The sequence below is a fragment of the Vidua macroura genome, chromosome 6 (assembly GCF_024509145.1).
Source record: "Vidua macroura isolate BioBank_ID:100142 chromosome 6, ASM2450914v1, whole genome shotgun sequence".
Classification (NCBI taxonomy): domain Eukaryota; kingdom Metazoa; phylum Chordata; class Aves; order Passeriformes; family Viduidae; genus Vidua; species Vidua macroura.
Window position 1 is genome coordinate 57327119 of NC_071576.1, and position 17764 is coordinate 57344882.

Genomic DNA, 17764 nt, shown 5'->3' on the forward strand with positions numbered 1-17764 from the left:
CAGACCCTCAAGTCAGCCCCAGAGCCCCCACACTCAAATCCACAACCCCTCATACAAGATTCACGCCCCCCAGGAAGATCCACAGCCCCCCCAAAATTGACCAAAGCCCCCCCAAATGAGGCCCACAGATCCTGAGCAGATGCACATACCCCCTAGCAAGGCTTGCAGCCCGCCACAATGTCCTGCAGACCCCAGGGAGACCCCCAGCCCTCCTGTATTAGCCCGCATCCAGATCCCCAGACCCCGCAGGGCTACCCTGGAGCCCCCAGGCAGATCGACACCCTCCCAGACTGGCCCACAGCCCTTCAGACCAGACCCACACGCGCCCCAGGCAGACCCTGCAGCCCCCTCTGGGTTGTCCCGGAGCCCTGTTATTTCAGCCTGCAGCCCCCCAGGCCGGCCCCACAGACTTCCCGACCTCTCCCATCCCCATTTTACTTCAATAAACCCCCTCCATCCGCGCCCTTGGCCCTCAACCTCCTCCATCCTCCGGCTACGCACCCTCAGCGTCCCCTTCCCGCAGCGGAGACTACGGCTCCCGGCGTGCCACGCCGCTGTGTACGCCGGGAGTTGTAGTCCCCGCCACGTGGAAGATGCCGCCATCTCCCCACTCAAACCACAACTCCCACAACCGTTCGCGTCGCCCGGCGCCATCACTGTCCCCCCCTCGACTTCCGCGCATGCGCGGTGCGGGCTGTTGTTGTGGCGGCGCGGCCCGGCCCGCGGCTTCACCCGGGCGGGAGCGATGAGCGACAACGATGACATCGAGGTGGAGAGCGACGTGAGTTAGACCCCCAACCCCGGGACAATCCCTGGGATAACCCCCCGTGGCTCTTCCCCACATTAGGAGCTCCGGGAATGGGGTAATGTTTGGTTTGTGTGTGTTCTTCCTTCATATGGCGGCGCCCCCCCCCACCATCTTCTTCCTCTTCCTCCTCGCCCGGGTCGGGGCTCCTCAGGAGGAGCAGCCGAGGTTTCAGTCCGCGGTAGGTCGCTGGGGGCCGCCCCGCAGCGCCCCGGGGATCGGGAGCACGTGGGCGGGGGTGTGAGGGGGGCGGGATTTGGGGAGGGGGTGACATGGAAGGGCACTGGGGGAATGGGGATCTTGGGGGAGATGGGGGTGTTGGGCGTGTCCTGTGGGGATCGGGGTGTTGGGGGGACACCAGTGGGGCTGGGGGTGCTGATGGGGACACCAGTGAGGCTGGGGGGTCTTTTTGTGGGGCACACACTTTGGGGCTGGGGTCTTCTGGAGGGGCTGTGACATGGAGAGGGATCTGTGGGAATGAGGGTCTTGGGGGAGAAATCTGGGCTTGGGGGTTGTCCTGTGGGGATGGAATTCTTGGAAGGGGGGACACCAGTAGGGCTGAGGGTCTTTTGGGAAGGAGGGTTGGGCTTGGGGAGGGGACACCTCTGGCCTTGGAGGTCTTATTTGGATTGGAGGCTGTGACACAGAAGGGGATCCATGGAGTCATGTCTTCTGGGGGGGGGTAGCTGGGTTTGGGGGTGTCCTGTGGGGCCGGGGGTCTTATGGGGGGGACACCAGTGGGGCTTGGGGTCGTGTGGAAGAGAATCCGGGGCTCGTTAGGGGAGGGGGAGTGGGAGGCCTTCTGGGGTAAAGCGGGGGTGTTGGGGGGGCGTTGCATGTGGGGCCGAGTCATTTGAGGGGGTGGGGCTACGTTTGGGGGGCACAGGGGGAACAACACAAGGGGTTGACAGAGGGCATGGGGGGAGCTTGTGCCTGGTTGGTTGGGGAGCAGGGCAGGAGGTGACCGTGTTCCAGGGGGAAAGTGCTGTACCCCTCCCGGGGCCCGGAGCTGCCCTGGCAGCAGGAAGCTGAGGAAACCGAAAGCACCGGGAGCCGCCTCCTTCCCACGCCCTCGAGGCCCAGCCGGAGGTGTCCCGGCCACGGAGGCGCCCTGGGGGCTCAGCTGAGCTCCCACAGCGATTCCCAGAGGGAATTTTGGGGGTGCAGGTGGTGGCCTCCTCCCAGTGCCACCCCTGTCTCCCCCCTCCCAGGCCGACAAACGGGCTCATCACAACGCGCTGGAGCGCAAGCGCAGGGACCACATCAAGGATAGCTTCCACAGCCTGCGGGATTCCGTGCCCTCGCTCCAAGGAGAGAAGGTGAGTTTATGGAGCGTGCTGGGGACACGGACAGCACCCACCCCTGGTCCAGGCTCCTCGATTTGGGACATTCCCGAGGCTCTCTTGCGCCACGAGAGTCCCCAGTGAAGACCAGAGCCAGGGTGGGATGAGGCAGGTAAAACTCCAGTTTTCCTTCCTGGACTAGGTCTTTATCTTGCCTCTGGCTTTTCCCACTATTGCAACAGGCATCCCGGGCCCAAATCCTGGACAAAGCCACAGAGTACATCCAGTACATGCGCCGGAAAAACCACACACACCAGCAGGACATCGACGACCTCAAGCGGCAGAATGCACTGCTGGAGCAGCAAGGTGGTAGCTGAGATCCGGCTGGAGATGGGGTCTGGCAGGGTCTGAGATCCAGGAGCTGGGGCCTGGCAGGCTTTGGGAGCCAGGATCTTGTGTCCGGTAGGGTTTGGGATCCAAGATCCAGTGGGAGCTGGGGGCTGGCAGGAGATTTGATCCATCAGAATCCAGGCTCTGGTGGGAGCTGAGGTCCGGCAGGACCAGAGTTTGGCAGGCTCTGGAATTCAGTGGGAGCTGGGGTCTGGCAGGATCTGGAATTTTGGGATCCAGGATCCAGTGGGAGTTGGGGCCTGTCGGGAGCTGGGCTGCAGGCAGGGCCAGGCCCAGGGGTGACACAGCGCTGTCCCTCGCAGTGCGTGCGCTGGAGAAGGCCCGAGCCAGCGCCCAGCTCCAGGCCAGCTATCCCGCAGACAACAGCCTCTACACCAACCCCAAGGGCAGTGCCATCTCCGCCTTCGACGGTGGCTCCAACTCCAGCTCCGATTCGGAGCCTGACGAGCCGCAGAACAGGAAGAAGCTGCGCATGGAGGCCAGTTAGGCCCCTCCGCCGCCCCCCGGCCCGCGGCAGGACTCGCTCCCTCCGCTCCTAGAAGCTCTTGGACTGCAGCTTCCCAGCCCTCCCCGGCCCCTTCCCTGCTCCCACCGCGCCGGCCCCGGGGGGAGCCGGCCAGGCCGAGCAGAAAGACTTGGGGGGGTCAGGGAGACTCCCCCGCCAACTTCCCTCCGCTAGTGACCCCCCTCCCCTTCCCTCCTGGTTTTATAGGAGCATTTCTATTTATACCCGGGGACCAGTGCAGTCCAGAACAGGGAGGAGCCAGGCAGCCCCCCCCCAAAAAAGGAGCAAGCACTGAGGGGGGATCTCCCTATTTATTTTCTCCGTGTGCAACTCCACCTGCCTGAGTCGGCGGAGCACAGAGCCAGGCTTGGGGGCTCCTTCCCCACTCCTCCTCCATCCCTCCCTTGACCCTTCCCAACCTCCGTGGCATTTTCCGAACTCCAGTGGCCTGTCCCTGCCCCGTAGGTGCCCCCTTTTCCCCCCATTTTGATGCCATTCCATGGATCTAAGGTATGTTGTACATACTGCCCAGAGTTGTCTTGCAAGTTAAGGCTTCCCTTTACTATAAGACTATAAATAATAAACAAAAAAAGCCAAAATTCCACTTATTTTATCCTTCCCTGTGGTTACCGTGTGTTCTTGGAATGGGGGAAGTTGGTGCCACCGGATCCAGACATGGCATCACCTCCTGCCCCACATCCCCGGGGCCACCAGCACACGGCGGGTGTGACTTCTGGTTTATTGATGCCAAAAAGCTCTGCCAGAACCCGTGTCCCACCTCGGCTCTGGCCAGGATGGCAGCAGGACACCAGGCCTGGAGCAGGCTGGATTTTGGTATTGCTAGCACCCTGAGCACCGTGCTCTGCCTGGCCAGGCCGCCGCGGGGATGGGCTGTGCCGCTCGCTCCCGGGGCTCGGCACCCCGAGCCAGCAGCAGGACCCCCCTACTCGGCAGCAGGTGCTGGATCCAGGCTGGGCACGGGATACTGCAGGAAGTGCATCACTGCCCTCGCCACCTTCTCCGGGGCAATGTTGTAGACAGGGTGTGTGGCCTGCTGTGGGAGAGAGAGGGATGGTGGATGTTAGTCACAGAGTCCTGGAATGGTTTGGGTGGGAAGGTGTGTTAAGGATCGCCTAGTCCAACCCACTGTGCAGAGGGGATCTCTGCCATCCCAGGTTGATCCAAGCCTGGTCTATCCTGGCTTTGGATGCTTCCAGAGATGAAGAAGCCACAGCTTCTCTCAGCAATCTGGCCTCAGCACCCTCACAGGAAAGAATTTCTTTCCCATATCCCATCTAAAATTCCCCTTTTCCAGTTTGGAGCCATTCCCCCTTGTACTGTCACTCCAAGCCCTTGTCCAAAGCCCGACTCCAGCTCCCTTGAAGCTCTTTAGGCCCTTGAAGCAGCTCTAAGCTCTCCCTGAAGCCGCCTCTTCTCCAGGCTGAACCCCAATTCTTTTCACTGCCATTGGATCTGCCTTTCTCAGTGCTGTGGAGTGCTGGAAGCTCATCCCTGCCCACCCCAGCAATGCCTAGCACTTACCAGGCAATTCTCAGGGATACCCAGGACCACCTCATTGTGGAGGTCTCCGCTTCCAAAGTGCTGTGCAATGGCCAACCCACTCAGGCAGTAGCAGGTGTGGTAGAAATCCCGGGATCTGCACGCAAGGAGATACTGGGATGCTGAGGGGGCATCTGGGCATCCCTGATGCCAGGCAGCCCTGTGTTTCCCCCTGCACTCACTTTCCTGGCTTATCCAGCAGCCCGCCAGCTGGGCACTGGCAGCACAGGAGAATATATTCCTGCAGTGCCAGCTGGTCGAACATCCAGTGTGCCATGCTCAGCGCTGGATCACCTGGAAGGGAAACCCAGAGGAGAAACACCAGAGAAGGTGTCAAATCCCTCCAGCTGCCTTTCTGGGGACAGAGGAAGCCTGTGGCAACTCACCCCTGGCATGGAGTGCCCGATGGAGCAGGGGCAGGAGCCCGGCTTGCCAAAAGGAGTAGCACCCATCCACCAGCTTGTTGCAGCGGCCCTGGAATCCGCCCTCGAAGCGCATCTGCCGCCCGGTCACCCAGTGCTGCGGGGTGATGGGAACCAGTGTGGGACCAAAGATCCCCGGCAGGATGAGACCCCCAGTATCCCGGAGAGGGGTCACCCACCAGCAGGCTCCGGAGGTTCAGCAGATGCTCCTGCTTGAGGATGACCAGCGCGGCCACGCCACAGAAAGTGTAGCCACCGTGCGCCTCCATGCCCGGCACGCCGCCGATCCCACCCTCCCAGTTCTGGCACCTGTGGGAGCGGGGTCAGGGCGGCAGGGACACCGGGAATGTCATCCCCTGTCCCCCACCTGTCCCCAGATCTCACCTGGCAATCCACTCGGCCGTGCCAGCAAAGAGCGCGGGCGTCAGGATGTTGGTTAGCGAGGCCACTGAGGCGGCGCAGTAGGCGCTCCTGCGGGAAAAGGGTGCCCAGGGATTCAGGAGATAGGTGCTCAGGGATGTGGCACTGGCACCCCAAAGTGGTACCAGCTCCCTAAAATTACACTGGCTCCCCAAAACACACCAGGTCCCTGTTCCAGCACTAGCACCCTGCCATGGCAGTAGCTCGTGTCACTGGTCCCCTACCAAGGCACCAGCACCCCAAAACAGCATTGGTTCCCCAAAACTACTCCTCCCCATGGCACTGGCTCCCCACCACAGTACCAGCTCCCCCAAACACACTGGCAGTGTGCCACTCCAGTGTGGCACCAGCCACTCCCCAAAACACCACTAGCTCCTCAAAACTGCACCTTGCCATGGCACTGACTCCTGGCACCAGCTCCCAGCACTTGCTTCCCAAAAACAGCACTGACTGTTCAAAACTGTACCCCAAATTAGCAGTGGCTCCCCACCATAGCACCAGCTCTCCAAAATGATACTGGCTCCCAAAAACATCACCAGCTACCCAGCACCGAATACCCAGAATGGCACCAGCTCCCCACCATAGCATCTGCTTCCAGCACTGGCTCCCCAAAATGCCCAGGCCCTCCAAAACAGCCTGCCCATGCAGCCCTCACCCACCTGACATCCACCTCTCCACCCACATGCATGAGGAAGGAGCCATCCGGCTGCTTCAGCGAGTGCAGGTATTCCAAGAGCTTCTTCCTGCAGGAGCCAGTGGCTGTGAGAGGGGGGACATGCACCCCACCTCCCACCCAGCTTCTCCCGGCCCCCCGGACCTGTCGATGACGCCGAAGGCCTCCTCGGTGCCGATGATGCAGAGCGCGTTGACGGCGGCGTAGGTGGGGGCGAGGTGGGGGTGTTGGCCGGGACCCCCCCCAAATCCACCCTGGGGGCTCTGGCACCGCCTCAGGAATTGGCAGACACTGCGGGGAGGTGGGGAAGGGGCTCAGCGTCACCTGTGTCACCCCGCTGGGGTGATGCATCCCCTCCCAGCCTCGTGAATCCCCCCAAGGTCGAAGCCGGGGGTGTCACCCTCCCATCTCCTTCGTCACGAGGGAGCCACCGGAAGAATGGGCGGCATTGACGGTGGCAGGGAGACAAAGCGCTCCTTTGCTCTGGGGACGGCGGGAGGTGGCACCTCCGGAGTCACGCGGGTGGCCAGCAGCCACAGTGGCCATGGTGGGGTCCCCCCAGCTCTCCCCACTTACTCAGAGCCCACCGAATCGGGAATGGGCTCATCCAGCAGCTCCAGGCTGTGCAGGATCCAGTAGCAGAGCCAGGGGCGGCTGGCATCCAGACACTGCAGGGACAGAGGGGACAGTCAGAGAATGGCACTGGACACGGCAGGAGCAGGCAGGAGTGAGGAGACAGCCAGGAGAAACCCCAGAGCATCGCTGGGATGAGCTGTGTCCACTCTGGGGCTGGCACACCCCCGGCAACAAACAACCCTGGTGACAGCCCCAGGGCGAGGGGTTCCCCGCAGGCAGTGGCTCCAGGTGGCACATCCGGCATTCCCGGTACCTCATAGGCTTCAGTGAGCTGCCGAAGACCTCTCTTCAGGTAATGGAAGTGCTTCTCCCGCTGCAGGACGTACCTGGAATACAGACAGGATAGGAGGAGCAGGCAGGGTGGCCTGAAAAAGCAGGAGGGCAGTGGCAGGAGGGGCAGAATCCTACTGCAGCACCCACTGGGGTCAATGGGTCTTTTGGGATGGGAGTTATTTATGGTTATTGGGAGTTTTGATACTCACTGTGAGGAGTGATGGTTTGTCTTGTAGGCATCATAGACCTCCTGCACGATGTCCTCCACCTTGGACTTGTAAGGAAAAATGGGAATAAAGACTATGGTGAGCTCTGGGAAGAGGCTCCACACATCCCTAACATGATCCCCACTGAGCCCCACAGCTTCTGTCCCATCCCAGGGGTTTATCTGATTCACAGCCCCGTCTCACCCAGTAAAACTAAAGTAGGAATTCCCAGGAGCTTTGTGCCCCAAATTATGCCAGAATCCAGCACCATCCCGTGCTGCTTTACAAATCCAGCTTGAATTTGGTTCATCACAAGACTGTCATAGAAAACACTCTCCTCCCGCTCACGCTGGGATAACTGGGGACTTGGACACTCTAAGCCACGGTAATCCTCAAGGAAATACCCCCGGATCAGCCTCGGGGGTGAGGAGGGGCCGCACGGGGACCTGCATTCATGGCACTGTGTCCTGCCAGGGCACAATTGAGCAAGAACCCCACAGATTGGGAAACCCGGAGTCACTTTTTACCCCATCCCAGCACCCAGGGGAGCTGCCAGGGGCTGGCTCAGGATAGAGGGACGGAGGGGAGAGTCTGGCTGCCCCAGGACCCCTCACCCTCCCCCAGCTGGTTCTGGGGGACGTGGAAGCTGCCGTGGCTGGCGGGCGGCAGCACCGCCGGGCCCCCCAAAATACTGGTCACCGCTGGGCTGTTGTCACAGGGGGTGTGGGGACAGTAGTTGCGTGGGGATACTGGGATAGGGATCATCCAATCCCATGGCACCCCTGAGCCCCGTCCCAGAGCAGCCCAAAGCCCAGCCCCACACCCCACCTCCACGGCACCCCAAACCCCAGCCGCATGGTAGCCCGGCACCTCACACCCCTGAGCCCCGGCACCCCACGCCCCACAGTGCAGCCCCCCGGCACCGCCCGGTACCTGCTCGGCGGAGGTGCAGGTGCGCAGCCCATCGTCCCGCAGCCGCCGCCGCCCGCCGGAGCCGGGGGCCGCTCCCGCCATGCTGCGGCCGCGGGGGCAGCGGGCGACGGCGGCCGGGAGGGGACGCGCGGCCGCGCTCCTGGCCACGCCCACCACACCCGGTCACGCCTCTCCCCTGTTGACCACGCCCCTTCCCTCTTGGGCACGCCCAGCCCCGGCGCGCGTGCGCGGAGGAGCTTCCCCCCCCCCCTCCCCCGGGGCCGCTGCGTCATCGTGATGTGACGTCATTCATTGCATCATGATAGAATCCACGGGTTGGGTTGATAAGAACTTAAAAACCCATCCAGTTCCACCCTGTGCCGTGGGCAGGGAGACCTTCCACTAGACCAGGTTGCTCCAGCCTGGCCTTGGACACTTGCAGGGATGGGGCATCCACAGCTTCTCTCGGAAATCCACTCCAGTGCCTCACCACCCTCACTGTAAAGAATTTCTTCCCAATATCCAATCTACACCTCTCCTTTTCCACTTTGGCGACATTCTCCCTTGTCCTGTCACTACATGGCCTCATCCCAAGTCCCTCTCCATCTCTCTTGGAGCCCCTTCTCTTCTCCAGGCTGAGCTATCCCAGCTCTCCCAGCCTGTTCTTAGCCTTTGGAGGATTTCTGTGGTCTCCTCTGGATTTGCTCCAGCAACTCCTTGTCTTTCCCATGACAAGGACCCCAGGGCTGGACACAGTGCTCCATGTGGGGTTTCACTTGAGTGGGGCAGAGGAGGACAATACCCACTCAGCTGTTGCCCATGCTGCCAGTGACACAGCCCAGGACATGGTGGCTTTTCCAGGGCTGCCAGCACATGTCACCAGGTCATATCCAGCTTCTCATCCCCCTCAAATTCCTCTCATCTGGGCTGCTCTCCATCCCACCACCCCCATCCTGGACTTATCTTGGGAATTGTCCTAATCCATGCGCCAACCCTGTCCTTGGCCTTGTTTACCCCCACAAAGTTCCTAAGGGAACCTTGTCCCTGGACAACCTGGACAACCCACCCTTGCCCAGGTCCTGCTGGGTGCCATCCCATCCTTCCTTCCTTCCTAAGTGTCACCAGCTCCTCTGGTGCAGCTCTATGTCACCCCAGTGTCCCCTGCTGCACCCCTTTGTCCCATTCCCAATGCCCCCAGAGCAATCCCGGGTACATCCCTGGTGCTCCCAGAGCCCTCGGAGTCCCCGCTGGTCCCCCTGGTACATCCCCTCTCTCCCACCTCCGGTTTTCCAGAGCATCCCAAACATATCCTACGGTGCATTCCTGGCTCCGTCCCCCCGTTCTCCCCAGCTCTCCTATCAGTCCATCCCCCGTGTCGCCGCCCAATTCCCCACAGCATCTCCCGGTGTATCCCTGGTGTATCCCCGGTGTCCCCTCCCCACTCCCCACAGCATCCCCCGGTCCATCCCCGGTGTCGCCACCCTCGTTTCCCCTCCCGGTGCCCCCGCCCCGCCCCGCCCCGGTGCATCCCCCGGTGCCAGCCCGGCCCGGCGCGGCGGCGGCGCAGCTCGCGGCCCCGGAGCGGCCCCGGTGTGGCGGCGGCGGCGGCGGCCCGGGCCCGCCATGGCCAAGCAGTACGACGTGCTGTTCCGGTTGCTGCTGCTCGGGGACTCGGGCGTGGGCAAGACCTGCCTGCTCTGCCGGTTCACCGACAACCAGTTCCACCCCGCCCACATCTCCACCATCGGTACCGGCACCGGCAGCGCACGGCGGCCGCGGCGGCGGGAGCGGGGAAACGGGGAACCGGGAGCATCGGGGAAGCGGGAGCAGTGGGGAGGCGCAGCACCGGGGAAACGGGAGCATCGGGAAACCGGGCAGCCGGGAAGACTGGGAGCCGCAGCACCGTGGAAACGGGAAGCCAGAGAACCGGGAACACCGGGGAAACGGGGAGCCGCGGCACCGGGGAAACGTAAAACCGGGAGCATCAAGGAATCGGGAGCAATGGGGAGGCGCGGCACCGGGTAACCGGGAGCACTGGGAGCCGCATTACCGGGGAGAAGGGAAGCCGGGGAGCTGGGGAGCCGTGGGCACCAGGAAACCGTGAGTACTGGGAAGCCGCAGCACCGGGGAAACGGGAAAATGGGTAACAGGGGAGCGGGAAAACCATGGGAACTGGAGAACCGGGAGACGCAGCAACCGAGAAACGGGAACCCAGGGGATGGGGAAAACCGTGGGCATCAGAGAACCGGGACTGCCGAGGAACAGGGAAGCCACAAGATCGGGGAAACGGGAAACCAGGGCACTTGGGAGTCGTGGGAACTGAGGAATTGGTGGTGGGCACGGGAAAACCGAGGGCACCAGGAAAGGGTTAACCGTGGAGATTGGAGAGCTGCAACACTAGGAACATGGGGAAACAGGTAACCAGAGAGCGGGAAAACCGGGCGCTGGGGAGAGGGAAAACTGTGGGCACCGGGGAACCAGGAGCATCGGGAGTCACAGCACTGGGGAACCGGGAAGCCGTGGGCATTGGGAAACGGGAAAACTGTGGGCATCCACAAGCCGGGACCACCGGGAAGCGGCAGCATAGGGAAACTGGGAAACCGGGAGCTCTGGAGAGCTGCGGCTCCAGGGAACCAGGAGCATCAGGGAGCCAGGAAATCATGGGCATGGGAGAACCAGGAGGACCAGGCACCTCTGGGGAACCGGGAGCAGCATGCAGCTGGGAACTGACAGCATTGGGCAGCCCCAGCACCGAGAAGCCGTAGCGCTGGGGAACTGGGAGAACTGGACAGCTGCAGCACCAGGGAAAGGGGAGCACCAGGATCACCACCTGGCACCGGGGCCTCCTGCAAGGCCAGGCACTGGGTGTGGGGACCAGCTCCAGGCCATGGTGGGGCATGGGGTGGGTCAGGAGGGGTGAGGGGACCGGAGGGCTCCCAGTGACAGCAGTTCCTGCAAACACCAGGATACCCCACAACCTCTCCCATTCCAATCCCAGGTGTCGACTTCAAAATGAAGACCATCGAGGTGGATGGGATCAAGGTGCGGATACAGATCTGGTGAGTGCAGCACTGGATCCCAGGGGGAAGAGGGAAGAAATTTTAGGGGGTCTGAGTCCTGCTCCCCCCACCCAAGGTAAGGGCTGAGCCCTGCCAAACGCATGCCATGGGTGGTGGCACTGACCTGCTGTCACTGGGCAGGGACACAGCCGGCCAGGAGCGGTACCAGACCATCACCAAGCAGTACTACCGGCGGGCACAGGTATGGGGGCTCCCTGTCCTGGTACACAGGAGAGGGGAAACTGAGGCACAGTTTTGGGGATGTCAACAGCAACCCCCCCACCCCCTGCAGGGCATTTTCCTGGTGTACGACATCAGCAGCGAGCGCTCCTACCAGCACATCGTGAAGTGGGCCAGCGACGTGGATGAGGTGGGGGTTCATGAGGGGTGGTCTGGAGGTTCCCCAGCCGTGTGTGGGGGGGTCCTTACACTGTTCCTCCGCCCAGTACGCACCCGATGGCGTCCAGAAAATCCTCATTGGGAACAAGGCGGACGAGGAGCACAAGAGGCAAGTGCCCAAAGAGCAAGGGCTGCAGGTGAGCGGGGGCTGCTGTGTGCCCCCCCCCCCCCCCCCCAGGGGGGCAGGACCCCTCCTGCACCCCCAGCATGGCCAGCCTCTCCCTGAGCCCCCTCTGCACTCAGGACCCCGACAGCACTCCTGCAGCCCTACCTCTATCCGGGACCCCCAAGCCTCCCCAGCCCCTCCCAGCATGACCAGGGACCCCCCACCTTCTGCAGTCTGTACCCAGGCACCCCAAAACCAGCTCCCCCACTGTCCAGGAACCCTCTTCCCCCTCCATCCCTGCAGTGGTTTTGCACCCCCAAGGCTTCCTCCTCCCCACTTGCAAAATGTTCAGAGACCCCTAACCTCTCCCTGCACCTCCAGCACCATCTCCTGCACCCCTGAAGCACACAGTGACCTCCTTGGTGTCCCCCTTGGGACCTCTTGACTCCCAAAGCACCCAGTGCATCTCCCTACAATCCCAGCATGGCCAGACCCTCCACAAGCCCCCCCTGCATTCCACATGGACCCCAATAGCCTTCCTGCAGCCCTACCCATATCCAGGGACCCCCAAACATCCCAACCCCTCATGCTCCTGCAGTCTGAACCCAGGGACCACTGACCTCCCCCTGCAGCTCTAGAGCATCCAGGAACCCCCTTTACTGCCCAGTGCTACCCCAGGGCGTCCAACAACCCCCAACCCCTCCCTACACCTCCATCACGCTCCTCTGCACCCCTAAAGCACCCAGTACCCCCCAGTATCCCTCCCAGTGACCTCTGGACCTCAAAGCATCCAGCACCCCTCCCAGGGCCCCTGGGTACACCCAACTCCAGGTGTGCCCCTATGCCAGCCCCCCCGCAGCTCTCCTGTCTGTCCGTGCCCGGCTGTTCAAGTTCCAGAGAGGGGGGGCAGGGGTATTGAATCCCCCCTCCCCCCAAATCACGCTACCCCCTCCCTGCCAAACCCCTGGTGCTGCAGCTGGCCAGGGAATACGGGATGGATTTCTACGAGACCAGTGCCTGCAGCAACCTCAACATCAAGGAGGTATGAGGGGACTGGGGTGGGGGGGTGGTGGGATTCTGAGGGTATGAGGGGCTGGCCTGGGGGGCCTGGAGAGGTCAGGGGGTACTGGAGGGGTCCCCCAGGTTCACCCCACCTCTCTCCCACAGTCCTTCACACGCCTGACGGAGCTGGTGCTGCAGGCACACCGCAAGGAGCTGGACGAGCTGCGGGGGCTGCCCTGCGCCCCCACCCTGGCCCGGCTGGAGGAGGATGAGCAGCAGCCCCTGGGGAGCGAGGACACCCCCAAAACCTGCTGGTGTTGAAGGCTGGGACCCCCTGACCCCTCCTCCCCAGGCTGTGTCGGGGGCCTGGTAGGGGCAGGATTGAGGCAGCCCCCATAGAGTGGGGGGCAACACTGGACACCCCCCGGGACAGGGAAGTGGCAAGGGGGGCCCCCCATTCTGGCACCTGTGCCCTCCTTGGCTTGCGGGTAGGGTGGGGGGTGTACAGGCACTGTGTGCCCACCCTGTGCCACCCCGTGCCCGTGGGACCCCCGGTTTTACACAGTGGTTTGCAGAATAAAGGTGATGCTGGAGGGGCTGGTGGTCCGTGTGCTCCAGGGGGGCTGTGGGCATGATGCCATGGCGGCAGGCACAGCCTGGGCATGGACACCCGAGCGGTGATCAATAATTGAGGGTGATCTGGGGTTGCTGGCATGGTGTCCCCTTTCCAGGCTGGGCACAGGGACATGGGGCATGGTGCCCATGGAGTGCCACGGCCACCACCACAGCCTGCCAGGCTACCAGCTCAGCCACAGCTGTGGGAACAGGGTTGGAAAACTTGGTGGCGGCACTGGGATGAGCCAGCAGCAGGATGGTGGCAGGCTGGGATGGGTGGTTATTGGGATGATGGTGGGCACTAAGATAGTAGAACTTACTGGCATCTAGGTGGACACCAGGATGCTGCCAGGCACTGGGATGGGCATCACATGACAACGGTGAGCACCACAGCAGATAGGCCCAAGGGTGGAGCTGGTACTGGGACCAGTGGGCCCCAAGACTGGTGGGCACTGGGATGGGCAGCACAGGAGGCCCCAGAGGTGATGCCATGGCAGCACCAAGCAAAGAAGAGTACTGGGACACTTGTCCCCTCCTCCTCTGCCCCACAGAGCCCCAGCTCCCAGATTCCTGTTATTCCCTGACTCCTGTTATTCCCCAACTCTCACCGTTATTCCCAACCTTCGGGAACATGCCGTGCCAGACTGGGAGCATCCCACATCCCGCAGGCACTAGGACGAGCAGCTGCAGCGCGCCGTGCCATGAATTATTGAGGCAGGTAGAGCATCGCCTTGGCCCCATGCCACCTTCCTCCTTCCACGGGTGGGACGGGCGGCTCAGGTTTCTCATGAGCCGCGGCGGGGCCTGGAGACCTTTGGACCATGACGTGAGCACCGGGAAGCCCTTAAGAGGCAGCGCAGGGCACGGGGCACAAGCCGCCGCGCTCCTGCAGCCATGACCGTCCCCATCGCCAAGTCTTTCTATGACCTGAGCGCCACCTCCTTGCAGGGGGAAAAGGTGGATTTTGGTGTTTTCCGGGGCCGCGTGGTCCTGATCGAGAACGTGGCTTCACTCTGAGGCACCACAGTGCGGGATTACACCCAGCTCAACCAACTCCAAGCCCGCTACCCCCGGCGGCTGGTCGTGCTGGGCTTCCCCTGCAACCAGTTTGGATACCAGGTAAGTCCTATGGCCTACGAGGCAGGGGGTGAGGAGCTGGGAAACACAGGGCTCTGGATTTCTCCTTCCCCGCCACAGGAGAACGGCACCAACGAGGAGATCCTCAACACCCTGAAGCATGTGCGGCCCGGGGGTGGCTTCGAGCCCAACTTCACCCTGTTCCAGAAGTGCCAGGTGAACGGGAGTGACACCCATCCCGTGTTCGCCTACCTCAAGGCTCACCTGCCCGCACCGGCTGACGAGCCTGCACACCTGATGGCCGAGCCCCGCTTTGTCGTCTGGAGCCCTGTGCGGCGCTCCGATATCTCCTGGAATTTTGAGAAGTTCCTGGTGGGGCCTGAGGGGGAACCGTTCCGGCGCTACAGCCCCCGTGTGCCCACGGCCCAGCTGGAGCCCGACATCCAGCGTCTCCTCAAGCTGGCCAAGTAATCCTAGCTCCAGCGTGATCCTGGCTCTGATGTGATCCTGGCTCCGGCGTCACCCCACGATGGCCCCAGCTCTCCGCAGAGTGACAGCCCCCTCTGAAACCTCCATGGGGAGGGGGCTTGATGGGGGCAGAGGGTTGGAGCCGCCGGGGCGGCGTGGGCTGGTGGCAATAAATGAGTCGCAGGGAGCGTGCCTGGATCCACGTGGTTTTTGGGAGTGTAAATGGATCCTTGAGGTTTTTGGAAACATACCCATACCCATGTGGTTTTTGGGGGCTCTTGGGGGGAACAGGAAGGAGGACACAGCCCTGAAGTGCCAGATCCAGGAAACAGAGGCTCGGGGATAGGTGGGTACCAGGCTGGCTGCACCCAGTTCCCCATGGGTGTTGCTGGGGCCAGGTGCCAAGAGCAACACTTCACCCACCCCAGGGCAGTGATTTCCCACACCCAGCTCCTTCCTGCCTCCAGAATATGGAACTCGCAGCAGGGCAGGGCCAGGTTCCAAACCCCAGGGCAGGGGAAAGTGACCCCAAACCAACCCAGTGGGAAGGGAAAATTATCCATGTCCTTTCTCTGCAGGGTTTAGGAGAGGACTGGGAGAGTGTAGTGGACTCTCCAGTGCTGGGAAGGGCCAAGGAAGAATTCCACAGGCTCCTGGGATGGAGAAAGTCTCCTGCATCAGCCCCAAACACCCTTCACCAACTCCAGGGGGTGAAGCCCACTCCCAAAATACTCCTGCCTGTGCCACCGAGCTGTCACACATCACATTTATTACCCCACATACGAGGGCTCCTGAGGTGGGATGGGAATCCTTTTGGATCCTGTTTTGGGGACCCCTTTATGTCTTCAGCACATGGGGGGCTTGGGCCGTGGCACTGCATCCCATCCTTGCAGTCAGGGTCAGAGCCAAAAGGCTCCAGAAACATGGGAGCATCCGGTGTTGGGTGTTCGCTGCATCCAGGCTGGAAGTTTGGAGGAGCAAATCATGTCAGGGACTGTGTGGTCCCCAGAAATTACAGTGCCAGGGATCCAGGGATCTCCCAGAGCTCCTGGAAGCTCATCCCGGGACACACATGGAGATCAGAACAGCGGGGTCATCTGGCGAGGGTCGTCAGGCAGGATGCTGACGGAATCCTCAGCACGGCCGCAGAGCAGGCACAGCATGGTATATTCCTGGGGGAAGGAAAAGGGGGGGGCTGGAAAAAGGGGGGCTGTCACAGCCCTGCTCCCCCATAGGGAAACTTGAGCCAGATCTGGTACCCGATCCCTGATTGCAATCAGAGCCTGGGGATCTCATTTCCAGCCCTACCGGCTCCCCTGAGCCCTTTTTCCAGCCCTCTGCTGCATAGGAGATGTGCCAGGAATGAGGAATGGGGGGTCACAGCCCCCTCCCATCACCCACATTCCCATGCCAGGTGACCTGGGCTTCCCCCACAAGGCACAGACTAATGCTGGGGGGACTCCAGGTAGCCCTGAACACAGGGATGGGGCTCTGAATCCTTCGAGGCTCTGTCCCAGGGAAGGTGGGAATCAGCCCGCGGAAGGGTGGGTCTGGAATTCCAGAGACAGAGTCAGGAAGGGCTTCTGGGGGACAAGAGACAAACCTGGTAGTCGTCCACCACGCTGAAGGTGTACTCGTGGCGTGCGATCAGGTGGTGGCAGTTCTTGCACAGGTCTGTGGGGCAAGGGACAGTGGGGTGAGAGGACATGGACACTGTCCCTGGGGCATCCCCCCACTCCCAATCTCTTGGGACAAGCCCCAGTCCTCCGTGCCTGCCCTCACGCCCAGGGCATAGATATCCCAGTCCCCAAAGCATCAAGCCCCCAAAATTCTCCTCCCAGCAACTCACCCCCCTTAATGCCCATCGGCAGCTCCCTGATACTCCCTCTAAGACCTAAGACCCCCCCCCGCCGGGCATCCACCCTTCCCACCCTCAGGAACCCCCCAAATATTGGGGTCCTAAATTTTCCCTACTCAAGCTAATCCTCCTTTGACCTCTGAGCCCCCCACCCCATCACGCCCCAGCCGAGAGCCCCCACACCCCAGGAGTCCCTCCCAGCCCCCCAGAATCCAAATGCTACCCCCAGGCCTCAACCTTCAAAGCCTCCACCTGTGTTCTCCAGTTTTCAAGACCCCCAGATCCCAAAGGTTCCCTCCAGCCCTCTCTAACCCTCAAGATCGCACAAGCCCCAGACTCCCAAGGTCCCCCCGAGCCTTCAGCATCCCTCAGGAACCCGGGCCCCCGACCCCTCCCAGCCTTCAAGACCCCCAACCTTCAGCGATCCCTGAGCCCCAGGGATGGCTCAGGGATCCCCCAAATGTCGCCCTCAAAAGCCCCAAACCCCAAAGTTACCCTCAGGCCCCCCGACCGTCAAGAACCCCAAGCCCCAGACCCCAAAGGCTCCCCCATCCCCTTAAGCCTCCCTGGGCCCTCACCCCCCCGGTGCCCCCCATCGCACGGTCATAGGTGACGATCTCCTCCCCGCCGTGCAGGCCCTCGGCTCGGTTGCTGACCAGCACGAAATCCCGGCGGCCGCACTGCGCGCACCCCACGAAGTTCAGGAGGAAAGATCCGCCCTCCAAGCAGGTGGTGCCCTAGAGAAGGAGCACAGGCTAGGACTGGGACTGGGACCGGGACTGGTGGCGGTGCCGGTGCCCGCCTCGCCCGCCCTCACCCGCTCCGGGTACTCGGTGCCCACACAGCCGCCGCACATCTCGCACCGCCCTCCCCCGCAAATGTCGCGAGACCTGCGCCGAGGGGCGGGGCTCAGTGACGGGACCGGGGCCCGAGGCGCTGGGTGTGGGCGTGGCCTGAAGCACAATGGGCGTGGCTTAAGGAAACGGGCGTGGCCTACGGGGCCGTGGGGCTGCTTGAGGCGAACAGGAATAATTGGGGGGGGTCTGGGCTAGTCGGGCGCCCAGGGCTAGTGGG

General features: G+C 62.4%; 5 protein-coding genes across 9 annotated transcripts; 3 read left to right on the forward strand and 2 right to left on the reverse strand.

Moving 5' to 3' along the window:
* Positions 1-13: 13 nt before the first annotated feature.
* Positions 14-3612, forward strand: MAX (MYC associated factor X). The gene is made up of 5 exons (XM_053979974.1): positions 14-781; positions 960-986; positions 2017-2124; positions 2331-2454; positions 2802-3612. The coding sequence occupies exons 1-5, from the start codon at positions 116-118 to the stop codon at positions 2984-2986; spliced, it is 1110 nt and encodes a 369-aa protein (XP_053835949.1). The 5' UTR covers positions 14-115; the 3' UTR covers positions 2987-3612.
* Positions 3599-8227, reverse strand: FNTB (farnesyltransferase, CAAX box, beta). Its single transcript, XM_053979971.1, has 12 exons — positions 8128-8227; positions 7198-7262; positions 6969-7041; positions 6656-6747; positions 6224-6370; positions 6066-6149; positions 5371-5457; positions 5166-5295; positions 4951-5083; positions 4747-4858; positions 4547-4661; positions 3599-4058 (listed from the first exon to the last, which is right to left on the reverse strand). The coding sequence occupies exons 1-12, from the start codon at positions 8206-8208 to the stop codon at positions 3948-3950; spliced, it is 1230 nt and encodes a 409-aa protein (XP_053835946.1). The 5' UTR covers positions 8209-8227; the 3' UTR covers positions 3599-3947.
* Positions 8228-9663: 1436 nt separating this feature from the next.
* RAB15 (RAB15, member RAS oncogene family) lies at positions 9664-13265 on the forward strand. Of its 3 annotated transcripts, none has more exons than XM_053979990.1 (7): positions 9664-9853; positions 11105-11165; positions 11307-11367; positions 11458-11535; positions 11612-11701; positions 12647-12712; positions 12838-13265. In XM_053979990.1, the coding sequence occupies exons 1-7, from the start codon at positions 9730-9732 to the stop codon at positions 12991-12993; spliced, it is 636 nt and encodes a 211-aa protein (XP_053835965.1). In that variant the 5' UTR covers positions 9664-9729; the 3' UTR covers positions 12994-13265. The 3 variants fall into 3 exon arrangements, with proteins under 3 accessions (XP_053835965.1, XP_053835967.1, XP_053835966.1); XM_053979992.1 differs by lacking the exon at positions 9664-9853 and adding an exon at positions 9916-10206; XM_053979991.1 differs by lacking the exon at positions 9664-9853 and adding an exon at positions 10222-10523.
* A 78-nt stretch (positions 13266-13343) lies between these two features.
* GPX2 (glutathione peroxidase 2) lies at positions 13344-15018 on the forward strand. 2 transcript variants are annotated; one of them, XM_053979982.1, is made up of 3 exons: positions 13344-14113; positions 14236-14406; positions 14485-15018. In XM_053979982.1, the coding sequence occupies exons 1-3, from the start codon at positions 13745-13747 to the stop codon at positions 14833-14835; spliced, it is 891 nt and encodes a 296-aa protein (XP_053835957.1). In that variant the 5' UTR covers positions 13344-13744; the 3' UTR covers positions 14836-15018. The 2 variants fall into 2 exon arrangements, with proteins under 2 accessions (XP_053835957.1, XP_053835958.1); XM_053979983.1 differs by having other exon boundaries at positions 14043-14406.
* A 566-nt stretch (positions 15019-15584) lies between these two features.
* Positions 15585-17612, reverse strand: CHURC1 (churchill domain containing 1). 2 transcript variants are annotated; one of them, XM_053980001.1, is made up of 4 exons: positions 17508-17612; positions 17292-17427; positions 16436-16506; positions 15585-16027 (listed from the first exon to the last, which is right to left on the reverse strand). In XM_053980001.1, the coding sequence occupies exons 1-4, from the start codon at positions 17544-17546 to the stop codon at positions 15926-15928; spliced, it is 348 nt and encodes a 115-aa protein (XP_053835976.1). In that variant the 5' UTR covers positions 17547-17612; the 3' UTR covers positions 15585-15925. The 2 variants fall into 2 exon arrangements, with proteins under 2 accessions (XP_053835976.1, XP_053835977.1); XM_053980002.1 differs by having other exon boundaries at positions 15585-16004; positions 17508-17611.
* Between the last annotated feature and the right edge of the window lie 152 nt (positions 17613-17764).

Excerpts from the sequence above, each read along its gene's own strand:
- MAX (XM_053979974.1), top strand. The coding sequence starts at position 116 with ATGAGGCCCACAGATCCTGAGCAGATGCACATACCCCCTAGCAAGGCT. Across the intron at positions 2,125-2,330 it reads CCTCGCTCCAAGGAGAGAAG|GCATCCCGGGCCCAAATCCT; the intron begins GTGAGTTTATGG and ends CTATTGCAACAG. Across the intron at positions 2,455-2,801 it reads TGCACTGCTGGAGCAGCAAG|TGCGTGCGCTGGAGAAGGCC; the intron begins GTGGTAGCTGAG and ends TGTCCCTCGCAG.
- RAB15 (XM_053979990.1), top strand. The coding sequence starts at position 9,730 with ATGGCCAAGCAGTACGACGTGCTGTTCCGGTTGCTGCTGCTCGGGGAC. Across the intron at positions 11,536-11,611 it reads GGGCCAGCGACGTGGATGAG|TACGCACCCGATGGCGTCCA; the intron begins GTGGGGGTTCAT and ends TCCTCCGCCCAG. Across the intron at positions 11,702-12,646 it reads CCAAAGAGCAAGGGCTGCAG|CTGGCCAGGGAATACGGGAT; the intron begins GTGAGCGGGGGC and ends CTGGTGCTGCAG.
- FNTB (XM_053979971.1), bottom strand. The coding sequence starts at position 8,208 with ATGGCGGGAGCGGCCCCCGGCTCCGGCGGGCGGCGGCGGCTGCGGGAC. Across the intron at positions 5,296-5,370 it reads ACGGCCGAGTGGATTGCCAG|GTGCCAGAACTGGGAGGGTG; the intron begins GTGAGATCTGGG and ends CCGCTCCCACAG. Across the intron at positions 4,662-4,746 it reads CTGCTGGATAAGCCAGGAAA|ATCCCGGGATTTCTACCACA; the intron begins GTGAGTGCAGGG and ends CCTTGCGTGCAG.
- CHURC1 (XM_053980001.1), bottom strand. The coding sequence starts at position 17,546 with ATGTGCGGCGGCTGTGTGGGCACCGAGTACCCGGAGCGG. Across the intron at positions 17,428-17,507 it reads GCACCGAGTACCCGGAGCGG|GGCACCACCTGCTTGGAGGG; the intron begins GTGAGGGCGGGC and ends CTCCTTCTCTAG. Across the intron at positions 16,507-17,291 it reads GGAGATCGTCACCTATGACC|ACCTGTGCAAGAACTGCCAC; the intron begins GTGCGATGGGGG and ends CTTGCCCCACAG.